Below are 25299 nucleotides of genomic sequence, written 5' to 3' on the forward strand. Positions count from 1 at the left end.
GAGAGAGGCAGGTTCTCTCTGGTGAACAGTTAAAGGGTTGCGCTCCGCGAGTGAATGACAGGCGCTCTATGGATAGTACCTATAAAACCTATAGATAATAACTATTTAGATTCTGGAAACTCACTAACAGCGAGCCGAGGATCAGTCTCTCTTCTAATGATTTGTGCGTCCTTTATAAAAAGTTATAGACAATTCAACTTCGGCAACGAGCGGGCGCGTGCGTGAGGCGAGCATGACCGCAACAGTTTCACAGGAACGCACCCGCTTGTCGCTACACCTTGTGCTCGACCACTTCACCTCACTCTTGGCTGATTTATACTTCTGCGTCGGACTTACGCCGAAGACTATACGCTATAGACTACGTGTTGGTTTTCATTGATATCTCTCGTTGTCCGCGTTGACGCGCAATTACACATGCAGAGGGAGCATGTGAAACCCGGGGAGCGGTTCTTGCAATCACAGCGCTTGCGGTACGCGTAGAATTGACGTTACATTTTTGGAGAGGTGCACGTCAGGTTACGCCGAAGTGTACACGCTCTACACAGCTACGGCGTGAGTATAAAGTATAAATTGTTTTTTTTACTCTGTTTAATGTAATCTTACGTGGGAGACCATGGCATGACCAAACCTAAGCTACTATAAGTAACGTTGGTCGACTTATATCTGTAGTAGTCAGTGGTGTAGTCTAGTTTTTTGTAGAGAGTATACTGTGATATGAGTGAGTATACTGTGAGTATACCCACACGCCCACCGCCGCCACCAGCCATTTTCTACTGTTTAGTGTTAATCGCAATCTTACTCAGCCAATAAAGGAGACAGGGGTAGCTGCAGCCTGGAGTAATGGGCGTGGCAAGAGGTAGGGGCGTGGTAGGAGGTAGGGGAGTGGCAAGAGGTTTCTCATTGGTCAAATGAGTTTCCTCCTGGCAACTGCGTTGGCCAATCAGCAGTAACCATAGTTAAACGTCATTTCCTTTAGCTGAAAAAAATCGTCATTTCCTTTAGACGGAGAGAAGATGGCGGAGGTAATTCACATATGCGATATAATTTGTTGTTCTCTTTGCTTTACATCTTTCAGCTTTGGTAATTATTTAATTGTTGTTGACAGACACATGTTACAGTGAGAAGCATTAACGACTGCATTTGCGTCGAAGACATCAGAGTCGGCGTCGGCGATTTATATCGATGTCCGTTCTGTGCTCTCAGTGTTTTTAGACCTTGTGAATATAACAAGATCCATAGTCATTTGCAAAGCCACAGACTTCGCGCGGTTCGCCATGAACGTAAGTATGAGTTCAGTTGTGATATGCTATGCATGCCTGTTATGTAACAGCTGTTACAGATAACTTGTTAAGGTTAGATAATAACGTGAACGGTGATGTAACGTATCATAAATGGAAACTTATGACAAACATGTTTTGCTTTATATATTATTTTTCCTATTTTAAATTGTGTTTGATCTTTATGTTTCTTATAGATTTGATCATCTATGACTGCCACTTGGAATGCAGACAAACCAAGCACTTTCACAGCTTCCACTGCTCAAAAACCCTAATTAAAAAGTCTGATTTTATAAAGCACATAAATATGTGCAAAGTAGTCATAGTGCAAAAAACAGACATCTCCTCCTTTGTCTCCTCCCAGTAGTGACACAGCTCCAAAAACGGTCCAGTGTGCGCCTTTGTATCCTCCCAGTAGTGACACAGCTCCAAAAACAGCCCAGTGTGCATCTTTGTCTCCTCCCAGTAGTGACACAGCTCCAAAAACGGCCCAGTGTGCGTCTTTGTATCCTCCCAGTAGTGACACAGCTCCAAAAACGGCCCAGTGTGCGTCTTTGTATCCTCCCAGTAGTGACACAGCTCCAAAAACAGCCCAGTGTGCGTCTTTGTCTTCTCCCAGTAGTGACACAGCTCCAAAAACAGCCCAGTGTGCGTCTTTGTCTCCTCCCAGTAGGGACACAGCCCCAAAAACAGCCCAGTGTGCGTCGTTGTCTCCTCCCAGTAGTGACACAGCTCCAAAAACAGCCCAGTGTGCATCTTTGTCTCCTCCCAGTAGTGACTCAGCTCCAAAAACGGCCCAGTGTGCGTCTTTGTATCCTCCCAGTAGTGACACAGCTCCAAAAACAGCCCAGTGTGCGTCTTTGTATCCTCCCTGTAGTGACACAGCTCCAAAGGTGGTCCAGTCAGTTAGTTTTCCTGCTCAAAGTGACGACAACGCACCACAAGTGACCAAAACGGTGTCTTTTGCACCTCTTTGTGATGACACTGAAAAAACCCGCTTGAAATATGTTCGTAGAAAACAGGGGCAAAGATTATGCTGTCCCCACTGTAATCTGTGCGTTTTAAAAAAAATCTCAAGAAACATATACAAAGGGCACACTTGAATATTGAACCTGATATCACTGCACAGTCTCACCTTCAAAGTCAGTGTATTGACCCAAAAAATGCATCTAAAGGCCCTTGTATACCCATTCATGTTATCAAAAAAACATGGGGCATTTCACACAAGGTGACTTGTGAACTTGATGTCTGTAATTCTGTAATGGATTTTAAAAGAAGAAGTGGCATGAGATCTTGTCAGTGTACACACTTAAAATCAGTGGATTACTGCAGATCTGATGCTGGAAATGTTGTCCTGCATGAAGAGGCTTTAAGAGAAATGGTACAGCACAAATGGTTTTCAGAGGAACGCAAAAGACAGTGCTTAAATGCTCAGAAAAAAGCTGAAGAACAAAATGTATGTTTTGCATCCTATGTGACGCTTGATGGTCCATCCTATATGCACTATGTGTCAGTTTTTGAGCCAAAAGTTTCTTTCTATAACCGATTGGAAAGTATCATGGTTGTTTATAATGCAAAAATCAATACATGGCATTGCCCTTGTACTCGGCCAAGACGCTCCTGTATACACAAGGCTGTGTGCAAATGGTACCTTTTCCAAACCAACAGAAAAATGTTCCAAAGAGTGAAGAGCACAGAGCTGGAATTGACCTGCAAGACTCCATTGCCAGTGGACACTGGACTTTCTAATTCAGAAAAAGATTATACTGAGAACATTGTGTACCCTCCAAAAAATGAGGACCTCAAGAAAATGGTGCAGTATATCTTTACAAAGAAAACAATACCACCTTCCCTACCCATCTCAGCAACCAATTTAGATGAAAAGGAATCCCCAAAAGTTTTGGTTCCAAATGAAATGCACTGTTCATCGTGTTCTGAACCCCTTAGCGATCCTTTGCTCATCTCTAATAAAGCTAAAATTGTCACAACAGTTGGAATAATTGAAGGTTGGTATTTATTTGTTAGTAGTAAATTCTTACTTCAATAATGTGTGTTAAGATTAGCTGCTTATTTTGTTTGTTTTTGTTTTTAGGTGTTGAAACCTACTGCAAGACATGCCCAGTGTGTGGACTTGCATATCACTATCAAGAATGGAGCACTGGTCTGCATAACTATGATGACCACATCATACTCAGTTTGAAATTCTGTCTTATGCTTCGGAGTTTTTTGCAGGTATAGTGGATTGCTTTATTTATTGCAGGTTGTCCAAACTCAGTCCTGAAGGGCTGCTGTCCTGCAGTTTAGCTCCAAATTGATCAGCTGGACCAGACTTTAAAATTAGGTTTGGAGCTAAACTCTGCAGGACAGTGGCTGTTCAGGAGCAGGATTGGACACCCCTGCTTTACAGTGTTTAATGTTATTGTCACAACAATGTCTAATACCTAATTTTTCCTCTTTAGTCTCACACTGCTGTTGAAAGAGTCTGTAAAGCTCTTTCAATATCCAATGGAGTGGTTTACCCAAGTAAAACTGTTCTTTGTGCTTATTTGCACTTTGAAGCATTAACTGATCACGACTACCAGTTTTCCTGCTTAAAGTGTGGATTCCATCCATCTGTTGTTATCATGGATGCTCATCGAAAAGCAGCTTTTAGCATGCCAGGTATGATACAGATCTAATTAAAATTCCTGACTAGCATGTAACTTGTTAGAATCAATCATCAATTGAAGTTTTGAGTTGAGCTGTCTTTTATTAATCAAGTAATCCTGAAAAGTATCACAGGTTATAAAAAATATTTCCACATTGATAAGTCATAATAAATTACATTTAGATCATGTGACACTGATGACTGACACTGAAAACTGTTTTGCATCACAACAATAAATTATTTTTGATAGTATATTAAAATAGAATGCCATAATTTTAAATTGCAATTTCTGCTCCAATAAATGCAGACTTGATGATCATAAGAGACTTACTTCAAAGCATTAAAATAGTGATGTTTCATAAGTTTTGACTTGGCACTGTATTTGTAATTTTATTTTGTTTAGTCAGTGAAATAGAAGAACCACCAGCAAACTTTGATGGACAGGTGGATGTGGAGGCTTTTTGGAATTCACTGCGATTGGAGATTATTGCAAGAGGTCTTGTGGAGAGTAAGTTATTTAATTCATTTGGATCAAAGTACTACACAGACGCGGGTATTTGTTTTATCTTGTATAATGCCTAAACTTTTACACTAGGAGACATTACACATGAATGCAACATGCACACACACAAATTGGAGAAAACATCCCAGAAACACCTGCTATGAGTGTACCCCATGACATTGTCTGTTATTACATATTAATTTATATTTATGTATAACTTTTAGTTAAACTTTAGAAATAAAAGTTGGGTTATCACTGGCAACAACATTATGACTTGTTTCTTTGTTTTGTTTTTGCAGCTGGAAACCCCAATCCTTTTGCAGTCAAGCCAAGTTATCACCTTTGGGCTCCCTGGATTGGACCGAATACTAGGAAGTCTGGCTCTGTCTTAAATACAGAATGGGAGAAAGTACATTCGTCAAATCCTAATCCTGCTTCTGAAGTTCCAGTAACTGAGGAAAGGCTTATTGATGATCTGATGTCACTGAAGGTGTAGTGTTCTTTTGTTTACCTTTTTGTAACAGTATTCTATTGTGATTGTTTATTTCTAATAAATTTTGAGTTTTTTTGTTGCCGTTTTAATTCATAGGTTGCTGTTGTCCGACATTTATGTGCACCTTGTGGGTTAGATAACAAGGGATCAAAGATGGACCTCATAATGAGACTGAGGAGTGAAATGCAAAACAGATCATCATATGACAACATTTTTCAAAAGGTTTGGGGCGCATCAGGTTTGTATGCACTGATATATCTTAATTTATAATAGAAAACACACATTTAAGTGCTGCAATCGTTAATTTTAAACAATCTATCACTTAGGTGGCTGGGCAGTTGTTATGTGCCCCTGCGGTGTCGTTAACAGCATTAAATGCCTGGTGAGAGCTGAAAGTCCAAGGGACTTTACTGACATTTTGCTGTCCTGGAAACACCTTCCCAACGTAACCATTTATGACTTGCAAGAGGACTTTCCACTCATGCAAATCTCCGTAATCCAAACGTGATTCCCTTCAGGCCACATGAGGGTCGGCTTTTGGAGCCAAATGATGTCAATGTTGCAGCAGCAGAAGAGGGAAGACTTAAAATTTCATTGGAATGGCTCAAAGAGAAGAAAATGCCTGCTGATGTGAATGGGCATCCATTAACTGGCTCATCTGATCACTATGTACTTTCTGACCGATTCCATGAAAACAACACAAAGGATCCCCGTGATAAACTTCGTAAAATACAGCTTGTGCCTGAGTTGGCTGGAAGAGGTAATTCTCAGTGTGCGGAGCAGTTGTTCCCTTTCAAGGGAACTCGAGCTGCGTTTGAGACGCGATGGGAACGCTCTGCGTGATTACGTCGTGAAGCACGTGTAAAATCAGTCCAATGGAAGCCCACTACGACATAGGTGACGTCATAGACCAGGAAACTATATAGCAGCCCTGAATCAGACCGCGACAGCTTCTGTACCTTCAGCAAGCGCTCTCTGTATATCTGTCCTTGTCTATTTATTGTTGTCTGTCAAGCCCAATCTATCATTATTATGGCGAGCAAGCAAGATTATAGACGGTGTGTTGTTCCCTGCCCTCTTTATATTACGGGTGGGGACACACATCAGCTTTGTGTTTATTTGTTTGGGAGTGGAGCATGCCCAGTCAGTCCTCGAGGGGGCTGATTGTGTGCATTGTATGAGTCTATCTATGAAGACGCTCCGCTCTCGCCGATCGTTCTTTGAGGAGAATGGTTCGTTCGCGCTACCCGCGCGGGTCCCGCTGTTGCCTAGACACGGCGGCGACTCGCATTTTGGGGTTCGCAAACGGATCTGACAGCGTGGGTAGGGACGGGCTCCGCCCTATCTTAGCTTTCACCTGCAGATCCAGTGTGCTGCGATTTCCAGTTCCGAGGAATTGGTATCGTTAGTGTTTTGTTAAGAAAAAGTGAACAAAACAAATAAAAGTATTAAGAAAAAGGCAGATGTTTGATTTTTCAATAAATGGGCAGCTCATAACTCTGTTGAGTAAAGATGAGCTTTTTAAAGGAGGTTTTTCTAATGCTGTTGCTAGTTAAATATTTACTGGACAGCTGAACATTATGAGAGTGAAAATAAAAAGAGTTTATTTGATGAAATGTATCTAAAAAAACAGGAAAACTCTGTATCTCAGCCTCCTCGTCGGGGACTACTGGTTTTTCCCTATCTCCACACTGAGGTGTCGAGATCGTGGAATAAACCGGTTTCTATTTTATGTGTTTAATACCCAAACGTCTTAACTAGAGTAATGTTATGGGTATTAAGTATCATGGTATGACAGTGCCTTGAATTATAGAGACGTTTGCGAGCTTTCTCTCTCCCAAGTCGGCGTCATCATTTTTAACCCCGACGTTACCCACCAGCCATCTTTAATAATAAATAAATTTTATGAGGCAGTACTGGTGGGTAAAGTATTTAAGGACATAGATGAATGTGAGGATGTCATCATTAACTCTATTCGAGAATATATTCGAGAATATATATATATATATGTTTATATGTATATGTTTTTCTGATATAAAAATAAAGAAAAAGAAAGATAAAAATGTCTGTTCTTCTGGACGCTCCGCTTTCAAGAAAACTGAGCCTTTCAGCGGTGTTCCAGAGGTTTCTTCCTCACCAATCTATGTTCCTTAAACTGGCATAGAGTGCAAAGAAGAAGACCTGATGCTGAGGCTATCAGGCTTCTAAGGGTGGTCCCCTCCGGGGTAGGGACGGTTTTGAGAAATCATTTCTCCTCGGCGCCCTCTGGGGTGCGACTCTCTGAGGAGGGTCGCAGCGCTGCCAGTTCGGTTGTTCCCTGCCGGTTCGCGGTTCAGGGCACCGAGGTGTCAGCGTCCCCATACGATCCTCCGAGGAGGGTCGTAGAGCAGTCAGTTCGGTCTCCCTGCCGGTTCGCCGTTTCAGGGTGCCGAGGTGCCTGCTTTTTCCTACGATCCTCCGAGGAGGGTCGTAGGAACTAAGCTGTTAGAGGTAGGCAAGATCTAAATAAAAAGAGGACTGTCGTCATCTCTAATAAAGCTTAGACAAGAAGTCCTGTCGAAAAAATAAAAGGAGGGACGGTTTTGAGAAATCGTTTCTCCTCGGCTCCCACTGGGGTGCGACTCTCTGAGGAGGGTCGCAGCGCTGCCAGTTCGGGTGTTCCCTGCCGGTTCGCCGCTTCAGGGCGCCGAGGTGTCAGCGTCCCCGTGCAATCCTCCGAGGAGGGTTGTAGAACGGTCGGTTCGGTTGTTCCCTGCCGGTTCGCCGCTTCAGGGCACCGAAATGATTGTTCAAGCAAATCCAGAGGCCAGTCTCGAGAGACTGGTTCCCCTTATCTGAATTTCTGGCAGCGTGGAAACTTCTGCCAAATATTTCTCTATGGGTCCTGCACATAATAGAAAAGGGTTACAGCGGTTCTCGTCCGCCCAGATTTCAGGGGGTCCTCCCTACGGTAGTGGACTCACAGCAGGCTCTGGTTATGGAGCAGGAAGTGCTTACACTCAAACAGATTGTATCACAGATTCAGTCCGAGGACTGGTTTGTCACAATAGACTTGAAGGACACGTACTTCCAAGTATCTATTCATCACAGGAAGTTCCTGAGGTTCGCTTTAAAAATGGGGCGAAGCATACCAGTATCGGGTTCTTCCATTTGGCCTAGGTTTATCACCCCGCACCTTTACAAAATGCGTGGATGCAGCTCTGGCTCCTTTGAGATTCCAGGGCATTCGCGTATTGTATTATATCGACGATTGGTTGATCCTAGCTCAATTTGAGCATATGGCAGTTCGGCATCGAGATGTCGTTCTGTCTCATTTAAAGATGTTGGGGTTGCCACTCAACGCCAGAAGAGTGTGATCCTCCCAGCTCAGAGGACCACTTTTCTAGGTGTAATATGGGTTTATCTAGGCCAGTCACTCACTGTGAAACAGTTTCAGACTGTGGGTCTCATGTCAGCTGCGTTCAACGTAATTACTTTTGGCCTTCTGTACATGAGACCCCTGCAGTGGTGGCTCAGGACCAAGGGGTTTTCTCCGAGGGGAAATCCGTTTTCACATGATCAAGGTCACGCGGCTATGCCTCGGTCATGTGGAAGAACCTTGGTTCCTCGCCCAGGCCCAGTGTTGGGGGTTTCTTGTCGACGCATTATGCTATCGACGGATGCTTCCCTCACAAGTCGGAAGTGATCATGAGTGGTCGCTCGGCGGAGGGTCCGGACAACACACTGACGAACTCGTAAATCAGAGCAGATATCCTGTTGAGGCAGGGGCTGAGGCCCGGGGAATGGAGACTTCACCCCGTGGTGGTGGAGCTCCTATGGGAAATCTTTGGTCAAGCTCAGGTCGATCTTTTCGCTATGGTTTTCCCTCACATATCCAGTTCCTCTCGGACTGGACGCTATGGTGCAGGTGTGGCCGAGGCTGCACCTGTACACATTCCCCCTGTTATCAATGCTCCCGGGAGTTCTGCTGGGGTGCGACTCTCTGAGGAGGGTCGCAGCGCTGCCACTTTGGTTGTTCCCTGCCGGTTCGCCGCTTCAGGGCGCCGAGGTGTCAGCGTCCCCGTGCAATCCTCTGAGGAGGGTTGTAGAACGGTCAGTTCGGTTGTTCCCTGCCGGTTCGCTGCTTCAGGGCGCCGAAATGATTGTTCAATCAAATCCAGAGGCCAGTCTCGAGAGACTGGTTCTCTTATCGGAATTTCTGGCAGCGTGGAAACTTCTGCCAAATATTTCTCTATGGGTCCTGCACATAATAGAAAAGGGTTAAAGGAGTTGTGGAAACGGTGGGCTTGGCCTCTGAGGGGGCCCAGCTCATAGAATCCGGTCTCTCGACTGAGGTCGTTGAGACCGTCCTTCAATCCAGTGCTCCTTCCACGAGAAAACTATGTACATTGAAATGGAAACTGTTCTCTACATGGCGTGGAGAACGTTTTTTAAATCTTGTTAACTGCCCGGTTGGTACAGTTCTCGATTTCCTCAAGACCGTTTCTCTGCTGGATTATCTCCCTCCACCTTAAAGGTGTTCGTAGCGGCTATATCTGCTTATGACCCCTCTCGGGGCTTCTTCTCTTGGGAGAGATCCTCTTATTATTTGTTTTCTCCGTGGTACATTGAGGCTCAGGCCTGCACTGCAATCTAGAGCACCGGCTTGGGATTTGGCCATTGTACTTGAGGGTCTGGCCTTGGCTCCCTTCGAGCCCATCGAGGAGGTTTCAGAAAAATTCCTCACTCTAAAGATTATATTTCTCCTTGCTATTTCGTCTATCAAGAGAATTGGTGATTTACATGCTCTGTCGGTTGCTCCTTCATGTCTGGAATTTGCACCTAGTATGGTGAAAGCATTCCTCTACCCTAGACCGGGTTATATTCCTAAGGTCCCACTAAATGTTGGGGGCCCAATAGTGCGGCAGGCCTTTTATCCTCCTCCCTTTAATACCCCAGATCAGGAACAGCTTAACCTGTTATGTCCAGTCCGGGCTTTAGATGCCTACATTCACAGAGCTTCTCTGTGGCGTAAATCTGAGCAATTATTTGTTTGTTTTGGGTCACTCAAGAGGATGCCCTGCATCTAAACAGGTGATGAGTAAATGGATAGTCAAGGCTATTCATTGGCTTATGAAGCGGCAGGACAGCCTTCACCTATGGCTGTGCGGGCCCATTCTACTCGGAGTATGGCGGCCTCTATGGCCTTAATTTCGGGAGTTTCCCTTCTTGACGTGTGTAATGCGGCAGGATGGTCCTCTCCGCATACATTTGTCAGGTTTTATGACCTTGACCTCTCCACTCCTGGGGCGAGGTTGCTTGCTTCTTAGTGTGCGCAGGACTTCACACAGAACGGGCATTTGTCACTATGGCGTAGTGGGTATGGGGTTCCCATCGCGTCTCAAACGCAGCTCGAGTTCCCTTGAAAGGGAACGTCTCAGGTTACGTATGTAACCCTGGTTTCCTGATAGGGAACGAGACGCTGCGTTTGCCTGCCATACTTCCTGCATGCCCTGATCGACTTGCTTCAGGTTTTTCAGAAGCTGTCGCGGTCTGATTCAGGGCTGCTATATAGTTTCCTGGTCTATGACGTCACCTATGTCGTAGTGGGCTTCCATTGGACTGATTTTACACGTGCTTCACGACGTAATCACGTAGAGCGTTTCCATCGCGTCTCAAACACAGCGTCTCGTTCTCTATCAGGGAACCAGGGTTACATACGTAACCTGAGACGTTTTCTCAAATGAGAAAAAACAATTACTTCCTAAATGTCATGAAGCCAACAAATCACTTGTTTCTTATGCGAAACCTGCTGCACCACTACAACGTTGCGATTAACACTAGGTTTACAGAACAGCTTACCAAGGCTGTTGGTTGCACTCAGGTTGTCCTGGATGAGCATGGCCAAGCACTTGCAGGTAAACTTGATTTTTCATAATGCAATTTAATGTCATTATTTGGCTTCTCCAGAAATGTTATTTGACACTAGAGTTAGATGACACTCACATGCTTTATTGTTAGGGACTTTAAGTAAAAGCATAGTCGAAATGGATGATGAGCCAAGTACAGTCGAAATGGATGATGAGCCAAGTACAGTCGAAATGGATGATGAGCCAAGTACAGACAAGGCGTCTGTGACATGGCTGGAGGATGTAATGCCCAACAAGACCGGCTGGGAGCAACCATTCAGTGAAGAAAAGGTGATTGCTCTATGAAGGTTGAAATCTTAACAACTGAGGAATGAGTAGCCTGAAACATTTTGTAATGTATGTTGATAATGTTTTTTAGCTCACACGTGTTTTGGACACAAAGCAAAATGGGAGTGAACATGTGGCACGTGTTTATTCTACAACCCTGATGCGAAAAGATTTTCAGACCTTGGGATTGGAACGCAATGTGGAGGCAACAGTTAGGATCATCTTAAATTTCTTTGATCCAATTTACTTTTCAAAATTGTTCCTGGTTTTAAGTGAAGCTGTTATATCTTAACAGATTCTGAATTGCTGTTTCAAGAAAATTGAAGACCTCAGCAAATTGCAGGTAAAATGTCATTGCTTTGCCTTGTAGCGTGAATAAAATGCAAAAAGCTATTATGAAGAAATGTGTATGTTTCTGTTATTAGGGCATCCAAGTCTGGACGTCTAACAGCTATGTGAATGCAACACTGATTCCCCCACTTTGTGCAGATCCCATGTTACATATCCCTGTAAGCAATTATATATTTTTTTCAAAAGTGTAATATTGTAGTTATGATTTGTTATTGTTTAGCATACATACTTTGGATTTCATTGACTGTTTCGATGTATTATTGCTGTTGACATTATATGTGCCATATATGTTGTAGGCATTCTTTCAAAGCGGGCAAAAAGATTTCACAGAGCAAAATAAACATTGTGCACCATTTTGTATTATATTTATTTGTGATCGGTTGATGCTTCTACAAAAGACTGCATTCTATTTCCATTGTGGATCAAGTCACACTGGATGCTGTGTGTAAGTCATCAAGACAGTTTTATCCATGTCAAATTGATTTCTATATTTTGTGTTTTTTAACAACCATTTTCAGATTTTGCGTCCAAAGCTGAAACAAGTGTTTTTTCTTGATTCACTCTGCGCAAGTGGTCTGAGTGATGGGAGATACAGTCAAGTGTACAGGTCTTTTACATAGCTCAATAGTTCATGTTCAGAAGTTCCAGTTGAACAGTTCTTGTTCATGTTCATGTTCTCAGCTGCTGTATGGTGGTTCAGTTCTAAACCATTCAGCATTTTCCTTTTTTTCCCTTTTTTTTTCCCTTTTTTTTATTTGTGACATTCTTGTGTTAATGATGTCTGCTGTGAGTTATATGAGGTCATTAAAGTTTATTAAAGTTGAAAGTACCAAAACACGTATAACCAATCAACAGTAAGGGGCGTACACAATCAAAACGGGGGACTGTTGTATAGTGTGTTCGTAAGTTTATCAGCAGAGTTATAATTAAAGATAGGGGTGAGATACCTTTTGAATAGCGGCGTGTTTTGTTGATTTTGAATTTCAAAATAATTTTTAAAATTCACTTAATAGGAGGGTTGCTCAGACTGTCATCCCTGGCCATTGGACTGAGATCTCCTGTAAGGATCTTCCAGTAAGTTTTTGAATCATCACTTATTCTTCTAGCACACAATTCAATTAATTACTTTCTTGCTTACTTGCTTTTTTACATTTCTTGATTTGCTTGCAAACCTTATCCAGGAGATTCCAATGCAGCATTTCTCCAATAATTGTGGGGTCTTTGTGCTCATGGTGAGTTTTTATATGACAGTAACATCAGATTAATTTAGAAACCAAATAAAAAAAGGTCTAAACAAGTAGCCTTTGAATTTCAGTATGGCCTGTACATTTCTCTGGGGGTGGCTTTTGACTTTTCTGAGGTGAGTCTTCAGATATTTGTTCAACACATTTGTTTTGCAACCCAGTATAAAAACAGAATTTTAAACATTGTAGTAAGTTTTTTTTTTTTCAAGGCTAATATGTCAAGAATAAGGAAATGGTGGTGTGTACTGCTACTTGAAGACTCGGGGTAAATTCTAATTCTAATATAAATTTAAACTGATGACATTTTAGCATTTTGTAATTTTCTCTCTCTCTCTCTCTCTCTCTCTCTCTCTCTCTCTCTCTCTCTCTCTCTCTCTCTCTCTCTCTCTCTCTCTCTCTCTCTCTCTCTCTCTCTCTCCTACAGATCGGAAAAGGCACAGAAAAGATGCGGAGGTTGAAGGCCCATGTGAAGTCAAAACTGGTATGTTAAACAGTTCGAAATATAACACATGTAAACAAAAAAATGGCCAGTGAAAATTAACTTTTTTTTCTTCTTTTTCAGCCATGGACCCAACAGGAGGCCTTGCTGATGTACTGTTGAATATTATTTCTTAAAAAGTTTTTTTGGAGTAATGTAAGATTTTAAAAAAGTTTTTCCATTTTTTATTTCCAGCTACCACCAGAGGTACTCAGTCACATTCTTCTAGATGTCGTTTATGAAGAAGGAGACAAAGCCTTTCACACTCTGTCACTAGTGTGCAAAAAGTTTAATGAGACCGTCCACTATCTATGTTTCCTAAAAAAAGCTCACTTTGCCTGGCTGGACAGTATGTATAAGTATTACTTTATGAAATGAACAAGTTAAGCTAATATATTAAATTCATTTTTTTGCATTAAAAATTATTTTTTTCTTTTATCTTGTAGGTGTCGTTGACTGGAAGTCAGTCAATCCGGATGTGAGGGAGGAATATAGGGTGGCGTTTAAGCTCACCAGATGTGATGCCTGTGGATTCCTCTACAAAAAAACACCACTGGATATTGCGGCAATGGAAAGAAGGGGGTCTTTACTGCGTTCTATTCAGATAGACAATTTGATGGCTTCTGTTCTATGGACTGCTACTATAGTAGGAATGAGTAATAGAGGAATGAGTAATAGAGGAATGAGTAATAGAGGAATGAGTAATAGAGGAATGAGTTTTGACTTTGAACACAAGCCTTTGATGACAAATTAAAAAAATTAATTGTAAAAATGACAACTGAACTGAATAAATTTTTTTTCGGATAAAATGGTGTTTGTTTTGCTTAATTAATTAATGCCACTTAGAAGTTTATTAAACCGTTTTTACTTGTTTTTTTATTATATGGTGAGTGTTTGATCAAACACGTATATACGTATGCCTTTATCCAGCAAAAACATTTCCTGTACCATTATTATAAAAAATAACATTACTTTTAGTTCGTATGTACTTGAAAGTACAAAACTAGTATGACTTTAATAGTGTCAGGAGACATTTTTATCTTTAAAATAATTATTTAATTTCTTTTTTAATGATTTTATTTTATTATTTAGTTCAAGTACAGACATTTCAAATATTTTGCAATAAAAAAAACTATATGAATACAAGGCATTGTAAATCCAGCTCAAAATGTGTAAACCAAAGAATAACAATAACTGAAGTATAAAATGAACATAATATAAATAAATAGAAAAACAAAAGTTTATAATACCAAGGCAGTTATAGATATTTTCAAAATCGTTTTGTTTTGTGATCTCATGTTTGAAAGGGTTTCAAAGTATAGGTTACTGTGAGATCAGTGTTATAAAAGGTAATATAGGAGGGTTTCTTTTGCAATTTTCACAAACAGTATGAATGTTTTTTAATAACTGATCCTAAAAAAGTCGCGGTGGTGATGACGTCATGTAACCTGCGCCATACAGAAGGTTTCGAAGGTAGGCTGACGTTGAATGTATTCTCAATATCATTATTGCTATTTTTACAGTGAAATAAATGTATTTGGTCTTGTATAATTATTTGTTGGTCAATAGTGATTAAGTTTATGGCTCGCTTTTATGCGGATCAGGAAGCTTTCGCGTCCAATTGTAAAGACCTTACGGCAGGACCCTACCTCTTGCCACGCCCCTACCTCTTGCCACGCCCATTGCTCCAGCCTGCAGTTACCTCTACTTGCAATAAAGAGCTACATTTAGCCTTAGATGTTATATGAATATGGTCCCTGAAGCACAGGTTTTATCAGCTGACAATTAAAAGACATAAACATTATAAGCACAAATAAAAATTTACTTTTTAAAAACTTGTGTTATATTCCTTTAAAATTATGTTTTAATAGATTTGATTACTATTATTTAAAAGTAAATCTTACTATGCAATTTCTTTCATAATTCCCTCAAGTTACTTTATCTCTACAAAGTAACTTTTATTTTGGTGGGTTGTAAATTAAAGACATTTGAGCTTCTGTGTGTTTTAATAAACTATTATTATTATTATTATTAGGCCTACTTGAAGTATACTCTGTGCAGTAGTAATATATTTCTGTTATATTTTCTTCAAGTTATACAAAACTTTGATTTTGACAGGTTGTCATGAAGACTTTAAAGTTGAGTGTGTATATGATACGAATGAATGACGATAGTTTTAACAAATGAAAGGGTATAATTCTTGTGAAGTGACTCTCATAAAAGCTCTGCAATGAAGTTAAATTGTGTGCATGTCCTCCTCATTGACGCTGAGAACAGACAACTTACTTGAAGACGACACAATACTGTGAACTATTCTTTTTTGCATCTCTTTTGCTACTGTAACCCATGTTAAAATATGACATAAATAAGAATAAATAGTTTAAAAAGCTGCATAAATAAGTTTGAAAGTTAAATGATTCATTTAATGTAAGTTAATTCATCAGAATTAAAAATTTTAACACAACAATTTAATGTTTAATATTAAAAGTATGTTGACAGAAAATGCATGTCACTGCCCCTTTAAGGGACTAGTGACGGTAGACGCAGCACCTCAGTGACGTTGCAGCAGAAACCTGAGGGAGAGAGCAGAGGAGAAATCGGAGGGAACGAGCTGTGTTTAAATAAAGAAAAGGGTGAAAAGTTGATTTTGCAGTTGGAAAACATAACTTACCTGGTCGGGAACTGACAGAGATTTTATGAGAACTAAGCCACACCGATTTCGGTGAGTTTGTGTTGTTTTCTTGCATTTTGTCATGTTGTATTTTTCTTTCCTAATTTGGTGGAGAGCTAACACTGAAATGTAACTGTTTACGAGGAAATATTTTGTTATAAACTGTTTACCAGTTAATATTTTGGGTTTATGGAAACTGTGAATGTTATAAAAGTGATATGCTTTGTAAATGAAAGATGTGTGCGGTAGTTGTGAGTTAAAAAGACCGTGCCGCCGCCATTTTGAGGTGGAAAACACTGTAGCAGCAACGTTACAACTCAGAGACTGTGAAAAATGTATTTGTGTAATTTGAGGATTTAAAAAGAGATTTATTGTGTTTATGACCTGTTGTACAGGTCAGGTTTTTTGCTTGGTTTGAAGCTTGGTCGGAGCGAAGATTGGTCTGCAGTGTGCGGGCGCGCACGTGCGCAGACAGGATTCAACATGGCGAGCCAGACCCAGACTTTCAACTCATCCTTTCCATCGCGTCAGTGAGGAAATCTCCTGTGTATGGTGACTTGCTGCCAGAGTGGTAGGAGTATCAGGAATTGGTTTTGAACTGAACTGGAAATTGATTGAACTATTATTTTTGGACTGATTTGAACTGAATCTCTCCATTGGACTGAATCTCTTCATGGAACTGAACAATTGAACTCACATTTGGCCTTGAACTTGAATTTAAGGTGTTATATTTTTATTTTCATATTGAGTTCATATGTTTGAATGTGATTTGAAATGTTGTGGTCCACTTTGATTAGTTGTGTAAGTTGAAGGTATTTTCTTACCTGTAAAAGAAAGGAAAAGAGTTAACTCAGGGAGATAAATAGGAATCCTAAAATAGGTGCAACCTAGGAAAAGACTGGTCTAACTTAGATTAGTTAACTAAAATAAATTAGGTGAAATAAAGAACAAAAAGAGAGTGAAATATATTTTTATTTATTATACTTATCTCAATATTAAGAACCTGCAGGGAATATTTGTTTTGTTTTGTTTTGTTTCTTGAACTGTATATTCTATGTGTGTTTTGCATTCAGTAAATTGCCGGCCTTTTATATTTAAAGCAACGGTCTCTGGTGTAATTATTTTTGCTCCCCACTCCTTAGAACCTAGAACTGGTCCAGTGGCACAATAAGTGGTGTGACACCGGTGCTACAACTTGGCGAGCCAGCCAGGAGTGGCTTAAAGCATTTAAAACTAGAAACCAGAGACCGTATAGTATTGTTATCAGTGATTCATTATGGACGTTATTCAAACGAGTAGTGTGAAAATACCTAACTCAGTCATAGTTAGTGGAATAGTCGGTACAGAAACTGACGAAGAACTGTATGACTTCCTGAAACAATATGGTTCCATTCAAAAGGTAATCCCAGTAGATTTTGCTGAGCCAGCATCAGACAAACAGGTCGTAGTAGAGTATGTGTATGGTACAGCTATACAGTCTCTCTTACCTTCATTGCCACACAGACTCAACAGTAAGACTCAGACTGATGTCACTTATCACATTAGAACCTTAGCCAGTGTCTACACACCTGTAGCTAGTAAAACAGCTACACAGACTTACCTTTCAGAGTTAAAGGACATTGCAAGACTGACTGGCAAAGACTTTGCAGCTGTCCTCAGAGAAGAGCTCTCCGTCATCAGTGAGAATGTCGATCTAGATCAATCAGAAACTCAAGATGAGGATGTGGAACAGAACTCACCTGATACCCCAGAGCAACATGGCTCTGAAAACGCTGCACATGTAAGCCCCATGCCCAGTACGGCCCCAAAGCAGCATGTTCAACATCATTGGTCTCCACCAACATCTAAAGAAAGGACACAGCCTGCTCTGAAACTTTCTGACGTCAACCCACCTGACATCCAAAAAGTAATAGTCGAGCACATAGTGAGAAATGAAGATTCTGCTCTGCAGGTGCACACTTCTTTGAGACTCAGACCCTTCTCCGGGCGTTCCCCCAGATCCAACAATGAAGTGGATTATGAGACATGGCGTTCCAATGTGGAACTTCTCCTTAAAGACACAACACAGTCTGATATTTACAAGTCACGAAAGCTTCTTGAAAGTCTCTTATCACCTGCTATCGATATTGTGAAGCACCTGACACCTGAATCTCCCCTTAATGTGTACTTGGAGATCTTGGACTCCGCTTTCGGCACTGTCGAGGATGGAGATGATCTTTTCGCAAAGTATCTCAACACAATGCAGGATAACGGTGAGAAATCCTCAGCTTATCTACAACGGCTGCAGGTGATGCTGAACACCACCCTCAGAAGGGGAGGCGTAACCGCAAGGGACCTTGACCGGCATCTTCTCAGACAGTTTGTCAGAGGCTGCTGGGACAACATCTTGATAGCTGAACTCCAGCTAGAACAAAAGAAACAGAACCCACCTCCCTTTGCTGAACTTCTCCTATTACTCCGCATAGCAGAAGATAAGCGTACTTCCAAAGCATCCCGCATGAAACGACACTTCAATGTTTCAAAGCCAAGAGTGTCGTCTTATTATCAAGGTATTTATGTGCAGAGTGAAGAAGACTGCAACCCATCTCAGCCAGCTCTTGATCACAGGTCCGAAATCCAAGACCTAAAGAAACAAATAGCTGATTTACAGTCCCAGCTCACACGTATCACACAGAAAGACAGTAGAAAGGCTAAATCAGCTGCCAGACCAGTAGTTCCCCAAACAGCTATCACTCCAACATCTCAAAGGCTGCACCACAGCCGAGATATAAACAACAACACAAGCAATAGACCAAAGCCCTGGTATTGCTTTAGATGTGGAGAGGATGGACACATTAAGCCTCAGTGTGAGAGTGAGCCGAACCCATCTCTTGTAGCTGAGAAGAGGAAGCAGCTAAGAGAAAAGCAGTTAACATGGGACATTGAAAATGGCGCTACAAAACCTGATAATTTAAACTAGACCCGGTTCCGGTTGTGGGACAAACGGGGACTGGAACACAGACAAAGTGTCCCAAAAAGAAGCTGCACAGAGCCCGTGTGTACTCTCATACACAAACACACACAGTGACCCTGCCAAAAGGGCTGATTGGAGCCAAGTGCACTGCACAAGTGACCATAGGTAACAAAGAGTGCAGGTGCTTGTTGGATTCAGGCTCTCAAGTAACAACGATCCCAAACTCTTTCTATTTAGAGAACCTGTCTCACTTACCTATGAATTCCTTGAATGACCTGCTTGAAGTGGAAGGAGCCAACGGCCAAAGTGTCCCTTACCTTGGATATGTTGAGGCCACAATCAGATTCCCAAAGAGCTTGCTTGGAGTGGACATTGAGGTGCCCATGCTGGTTTTGGTGGTACCTGACATGCGCTCCACCTTGTCATCAGTGCTTATAGGCACAAATACTTTGGATGTTTTCTATGAAAAGTATGCAGATATCGCACCTCAGAACTATGAGTCTCTTCCTTACGGCTACAAAGTTGTCTTAAAGACCCTTGAAATCAGGAAAAGACAGTCTGTTGATTCCAGTCTGGGAGAGGTGAGGCTTCATAGTAGGGACTTTGAGACTATTGCAGCTGGACAGACCAAAGTCCTTGAAGGATCAGTGAGCCGCAGGACAACTGATGTTGGAAAGTGGGTGATGGTAGGGCCACCAAAGTCTTCTTCCCTGCCAGGTGGCATCCTTGTGACAGATAGCTTGGTAAGCCTACCACCGAAACTACCCCGCTGCATACCAGTCATGCTCAAGAATGAGTCACATCATGACATCACCCTATCTCCAAAGGCTGTAATAGCAGAGATACACGCTGTCAAGAGTGTTCAATTGGTTAACCTGTTAACCTTCAAGGCCACTTTTGAAAAATCCCCAGAAATGGCATACCCAAACTTAAACAGATACAGTTCATGAACCCTTTGCACTAAAAGCACAAGTATGATCTCATTTGAAAGCTGACACCTAGTAGTTTATTGTAAATGTAGAAATAATTATTGTCATAATGAAAAAAAAAATGTTTAAATAGCTTCAAAGTTTTGTAAAGTTATTAGAAATTTATTTTTATGAAACATCTTCATAAAAAGTGTCACTTGCCCATCATCCAAAGGCTCTCCCACAAAGCTTTGAAGAAGAGGATCAGCTTGGTGGCTTACCTGTGATTCCCTCACTAGCACCAGCTGAATTAAGAGACAAGCAAAATGCTGATCCTTGCATCCGTGAAGTACTCAGGCAAATGGAGTTCGAAGAGAAACCTCCACCATCCTTGAGGAAGGAACTTCCTGAGCTTGGTCTCTTATTAAGAGAGTGGAACAAACTTACGGTCTTAAATGGTGTCTTGTATCGCAAGCGGCAAGAGGGTGCTCAGACTCACTACCAGCTTGTGCTCCCTGAAGCCCTGAGATCCTTAGTCCTCAAGAGCCTCCATGACGACATGGGCCACATGGGCATAGAGCGCACCCTAGATCTCGTCCGGAAGCGTTTCTATTGGCCCAAACTGTCAGCCGAGGTGGAAACCTGCAACCGCTGCATACGACGTAAGACTATGCCCGAGAAAGCTGCTCCACTCGTCAACATCATCGCTACAAGGCCGCTAGAACTTGTATGCATGGATTTCCTTAGTGTGGAGCCGGACTCCAGTAACACCACGGACATTCTGGTCATTACCGACCATTTTACGAAGTATGCAGTAGCCGTCCCCACCCCGAATCAGAAAGCCAAGACAGTGGCCAAGAGTCTGTGGGACCACTTTTTCGTCCATTATGGCATCCCTGAAAAACTCCTCAGTGACCAAGGTCCTGACTTTGAGTCCCGAACAATTAAAGAACTGTGTGAGCTCATTGGCACACAAAAGATAAGAACCACCCCTTACCATCCGAGAGGGAACCCTGTAGAACGCTTCAACAGGACCCTGCTCAACATGTTGGGAACTCTCGAGAATCAGAAAAAGAGTCACTGGCGGGATTACGTCAAACCATTAGTACACTCTTATAATTGTACTAAAAACGAGACAACTGGTTTTACCCCTTACGAGTTAATGTTCGGGCGTCAGCCAAGATTGCCAGTTGACCTAGCCTTTGGCCTACCAGTCAATCACCAGCCAGACTCACACTCGCAATATGTTCGCAACCTGAAATCCCAACTCGAAGACAGTTACAAAGTAGCAACTGAGAACGCTAAAAAGACAGCTAGTCGTAACAAAGCGAGGTTTGACAAGCATGTTGTTGACTCCACCTTGAAGGAAGGCGACAGAGTCTTGGTTCGAAACGTCCGCCTTAGAGGCAAGCACAAGGTGGCCGATAGGTGGGAGTCCGATGTGTATGTTGTTCAGAGACAGTCTGGAGACGTCCCGGTGTATGTTGTGAGGCCTGAGACAAGAGATGGTCCTCAGAGAACTCTTCATCGTGACCTCCTGCTGCCATGCGGTTTCCTTCCTGTGACCTCAATCGAGAGTGAAACTAACCCGTCAAAGGCAGTGAGACGACCAAGAACTCGACAACATCCTAAAGATGACAGTTCGGACGGAGCTGATGGAGATTAATCCCAATCTGACTCTGAGGAATATCACTATGATGGACACAGAAACCTAAGAGTAAGAATATTAGGGTTTGACCCAACTCCCGAACCCATAAAACACTTACCAGAAAGGATTGAACCCGAACCCTCCAAAGAGTTGGGTGCTGTTAAGCAAGATCCTTCAGACGTAGCCAAAGCTTTCCCTGAGGATGTTCCAGTAGAGACTTGTGACCTGAACTTACCTGATCCTTCAGACTATGACCTACCTGATCCTGCAGACAATGACTTACCTGATCCTGAAGAGAGCAGATAAACCCCTGGACAGGAAACTGGAAACCTACCTGAGGAAGACCTGGATAATGTCCATTCTTCTACTCAACCTGCTCAGGAGGGCAAAGAAAATACAAGTGTTATGGATCAAACTGACATCCAGACAGAAGGTGACTGTTCTAGAAGACCTATCAGAGACAGAAAAGCGACTAAAAGACTGTCTTACCCTGAGCTAGGGAACCCGTTGGTTACAATAGTTCAGTCTTTATTTCAAACCTTGAGTGATGTGTTTACAGATTCCCTTAAAGAGCCTAGCTTTCCAGAAACCCCTAGAGTGATGACAGTATAGAATGCACAGGGACGTGCATTAGGTAAAGAGGGGAGGATGTAACCCATGTTAAAATATGACATAAATAAGAATAAATAGTTTAAAAAGCTGCATAAATAAGTTTGAAAGTTAAATGATTCCTTTAATGTAAGTTAATTCATCAGAGTTAAAAATGTTAACACAACAATTTAATGTTTAATATTAACAGTATGTTGACAGAAAATGCATGTCACTGCCCCTTTAAGGGACTAGTGACGGTAGACGCAGCACCTCAGTGACGTTGCAGCAGAAACCTGAGGGAGAGAGCAGAGGAGAAATCGGAGGGAACGAGCTGTGTTTAAATAAAGAAAAGGGTGAAAAGTTGATTTTGCAGTTGGAAAACATAACTTACCTGGTCGGGAACTGACAGGGATTTTATGAGAACTAAGCCACACCGATTTTGGTGAGTTTGTGTTGTTTTCTTGTATTTTTCTTTCCTAATTTGGTGGAGAGCTAACACTGAAATGTAACTGTTAACGAGGAAATATTTTGCTATAAACTGTTTACCAGTTAATATTTTGGGTTTATGGAAACTGTGAATGTTATAAAAGTGATATGCTTTGTAAATGAAAGATGTGTGCGGTAGTTGTGAGTTAAAAAGACCGTGCCGCCGCCATTTTGAGGTGGAAAAACACTGTAGCAGCAACGTTACAACTCAGAGACTGTGAACAATTTATTTGTGTAATTTGAGGATTTAAAAAGAGATTTATTGTGTTTATGACCTGTTGTACAGGTCAGGTTTTTTGCTTGGTTTGAAGCTTGGTCGGAGCGAAGATTGGTCTGCAGTGTGCGGGCGCGCACGTGCGCAGACGGGATTCAAGATGGCGAGCCGGACCCAGACTTTCAACTCATCCTTTCCATCGCGTCAGTGAGGAAATCTCCTGCGTATGGTGACTTGCTGCCAGAGTGGTAGGAGTATCAGGAATTGGTTTTGAACTGAACTGGAAATTGATTGAACTACTATTTTTGGACTGATTTGAACTGAATCTCTCCATTGGACTGAATCTCTTCATGGAACTGAACAATTGAACTCACATTTGGCCTTGAACTTGAATTTAAGGTGTTATATTTTTATTTTCATATTGAGTTCATATGTTTGAATGTGATTTGAAATGTTGTGGTCCACTTCGATTGGTTGTGTAAGTTGAAGGTATTTTCTTACCTGTAAAAGAAAGGAAAAGAGTTAACTCAGGGAGATAAATAGGAATCCTAAAATAGGCGCAACCTAGGAAAAGACTGGTCTAACTTAGATTAGTTAACTAAAATAAATTAGGTGAACTAAAGAACAAAAAGAGAGTGAAATATCTTTTCATTTATTATACTTATCTCAATATTAAGAACCTGCAGGGAATATTTGTTTTGTTTTGTTTTGTTTCTTGAACTGTATCTTCTATGTGTGTTTTGCATTCAGTAAATTGCCGGCCTTTTATATTTAAAGCAACGGTCTCTGGTGTAATTATTTTTGCTCCCCACTCCTTAGAACCTAGAACTGGTCCAGTGGCGCAATAAGTGGTGCGACACCGGTGCTACACTACGTGTTCCACAATTTTTGTAGAACTGTACCTTGAGTGCAGACTAGCACCCGTGTTGACACCATTTTTTTCCTGAAGCTCAATGAGATCGTTATGGTCAGTGAAAGGTCGGTTCATTTTCGCAAGATAGTATGCTGTTCTGAATATAGCATCTGTCTCAGCAAACACAGTCTCTGACATAGAACTCACCAAATTTCCAAGTAAATCCTGTCCACCCTTTTCAGTGAGCTCCTGGGCTATTTTGTGTGCCTTGGATGTCTCATGTCGTCGTATCTTGTTCCACAAAGAAGCCAGAGATGTTGACCTGTTTGCGTTTGAGGACTGGATCTTAAAGTGTGCCCACTCCTCAGATATGGACACTCTTTTTTCTGTGAGGATGCCAGTTGATTTTGTTGCGCAGCAAACAGCACAACCTGGAAGCAAAACCATGACTAATTAGCATCATCATACAACTTTTGTAACTATATTAGTAATAATCTGCTGAACAGGGCCAAAATTTACTCAAAAGTATTTCATAAACTGTTTACAATCTCCACACTATGGTAAACAAATGCATGAAAAGCAGGCGAAAGGAGAAACATTTTACACTCTTTCAATAGCTAATTATATGAAAACTATTGATAATCGATTGTGTAAATGTTTTAAATTAATGCACATTTAAAGGAGTAGTTCACTTCAGAATAAAAAAAAAAAACTGGTGATTTACACTCCCCCACGTCATGATGTTCATGTCTTTTTTTTCTTCAGTCGAAAGAAATTAAGGTTTTTGAGGAAAACATTGCCGGATTTTTCTCCATATAGTGACTTCAATGGGGTCCAACTGGTTGAAGGTCTAATCAGTTTCAGTGCAGCTTCAAAGTCTCGACACGATCCCAGCCGAGGAATAAAGAGTCTTATCTAGACAAACCACCGGCCATCATATATAAAAACAAACATTTATATACTTTTTAACCACAAATGCTGGTCTTGCACTAGCTGTGATGCGCCACACATTACGTAATCGCACTAAGCAGGCTTAATTAAGCATGAAAATAACTGAAGGAAATATATATGTGGTGAACAAATTAAGCCAACTAATACTAGTAATACCAATACATATTTCTGTACAATTAAAATTATAAATGCATTAAAAATACAGGTATCGGTTACGGTATCTGTATCAGTGAGTACCAAAATTTAAAGTTTCGGTATCGGACTCGTCCTGGAAAAAGTGGCATCCCTATTAAAAAGTATATAAATGTTTTTGTTTTTTTAGAAAATTGAAAGGGCATGTGGACCTTCAAACCGTTGAACCCCATTGAAGTCCATTATATGGAGAAAAATCCTGAAAAGTTTTCCTCAAATACATTTCATTTCTTTTCGATTGAAGAAAGACTGAAGAAAGGCATGAACGTCTTGGATGACGTGGGGGTGAGTAAATTATCAGGACATTTTAATTCTGAAGTGAACAACTACTTTAAGATGAAAAAGAATAAAACCTCATTTGCATAGTCACTGACTTTATGAATTCAATTCAATTTAATTCAAATTTATTTGTATAGCGCTTTTCACAATACATATTGTTCACAATTGATAATTGTTTATATCAGCTTTGCATGTGTGCTGATATCTACCTAACTTTCTGTCCCTCCACTCTAACCAAGGATGCTTGTTTTTAAATTCCCTAGCCTGACTTTCAGTCCACAAGGCTGGCCAGGAGTTCTCACCTATCTCATCATCTGTAAGGAGATATAAACATTGTATTCTGTTTAGTGTTTACTGCACACACACACACACACACACACACACA

The 25299-nt window shown here is 41.3% G+C and overlaps 1 protein-coding gene, 2 long non-coding RNA genes and 1 pseudogene across 9 annotated transcripts; all 4 read left to right on the plus strand.

Annotated features, from left to right (window-relative positions):
* Nucleotides 1–840: 840 nt before the first annotated feature.
* Nucleotides 841–5762, plus strand: LOC143750699 (uncharacterized; annotated as a pseudogene). The gene is made up of 9 exons (XR_013207191.1): nt 841–856; nt 1475–1559; nt 1642–2178; nt 2946–3090; nt 3473–3509; nt 4328–4432; nt 4726–4916; nt 5016–5157; nt 5246–5762. The product of XR_013207191.1 is annotated as an uncharacterized LOC143750699 (transcript).
* Nucleotides 931–14837, plus strand: LOC143750397 (uncharacterized). 6 transcript variants are annotated; one of them, XM_077243447.1, is made up of 13 exons: nt 10681–10816; nt 10920–11098; nt 11187–11306; nt 11391–11438; nt 11521–11604; nt 11826–11891; nt 12460–12520; nt 12628–12678; nt 12762–12956; nt 13105–13171; nt 13253–13281; nt 13364–13517; nt 13615–14837. In XM_077243447.1, exons 6-13 carry the CDS (start codon nt 11830–11832, stop codon nt 13920–13922), a joined length of 927 nt encoding a protein of 308 aa, XP_077099562.1. In that variant the 5' UTR covers nt 10681–10816; nt 10920–11098; nt 11187–11306; nt 11391–11438; nt 11521–11604; nt 11826–11829; the 3' UTR covers nt 13923–14837. The 6 variants fall into 6 exon arrangements, 5 of the variants coding, with proteins under 5 accessions (XP_077099564.1, XP_077099566.1, XP_077099562.1 ...); XM_077243450.1 differs by lacking the exon at nt 10681–10816 and having other exon boundaries at nt 10955–11098; nt 12762–12806; nt 12900–12956; XM_077243449.1 differs by lacking the exons at nt 10681–10816; nt 10920–11098; nt 11187–11306; nt 11391–11438 and adding an exon at nt 931–1280.
* Nucleotides 14838–15709: 872 nt separating this feature from the next.
* Nucleotides 15710–17593, plus strand: LOC143749581 (uncharacterized). Its single transcript, XR_013207038.1, has 3 exons — nt 15710–15890; nt 16235–16561; nt 16982–17593. It is a non-coding gene; the product is annotated as an uncharacterized LOC143749581 (long non-coding RNA).
* A 4693-nt stretch (nt 17594–22286) lies between these two features.
* Nucleotides 22287–23509, plus strand: LOC143749582 (uncharacterized). The gene is made up of 3 exons (XR_013207039.1): nt 22287–22381; nt 22712–23038; nt 23459–23509. It is a non-coding gene; the product is annotated as an uncharacterized LOC143749582 (long non-coding RNA).
* The last annotated feature ends 1790 nt before the right edge of the window (nt 23510–25299 follow it).

This window comes from Siphateles boraxobius, unplaced genomic scaffold, assembly GCF_051911475.1.
Source record: "Siphateles boraxobius isolate OS27281-9 unplaced genomic scaffold, OSU_SipBor_1 25, whole genome shotgun sequence".
NCBI lineage: Eukaryota > Metazoa > Chordata > Actinopteri > Cypriniformes > Leuciscidae > Siphateles > Siphateles boraxobius.

Coding starts and splice junctions, on each gene's coding strand:
- LOC143750397 (XM_077243449.1), top strand. CDS start 11,830: ATGCTTCTACAAAAGACTGCATTCTATTTCCATTGTGGATCAAGTCAC. Junction 12,521..12,627: donor TCTCCTGTAAGGATCTTCCA/GTAAGTTTTTGA, acceptor AACCTTATCCAG/GAGATTCCAATGCAGCATTT. Junction 13,282..13,363: donor CAACAGGAGGCCTTGCTGAT/GTACTGTTGAAT, acceptor TTTTATTTCCAG/CTACCACCAGAGGTACTCAG.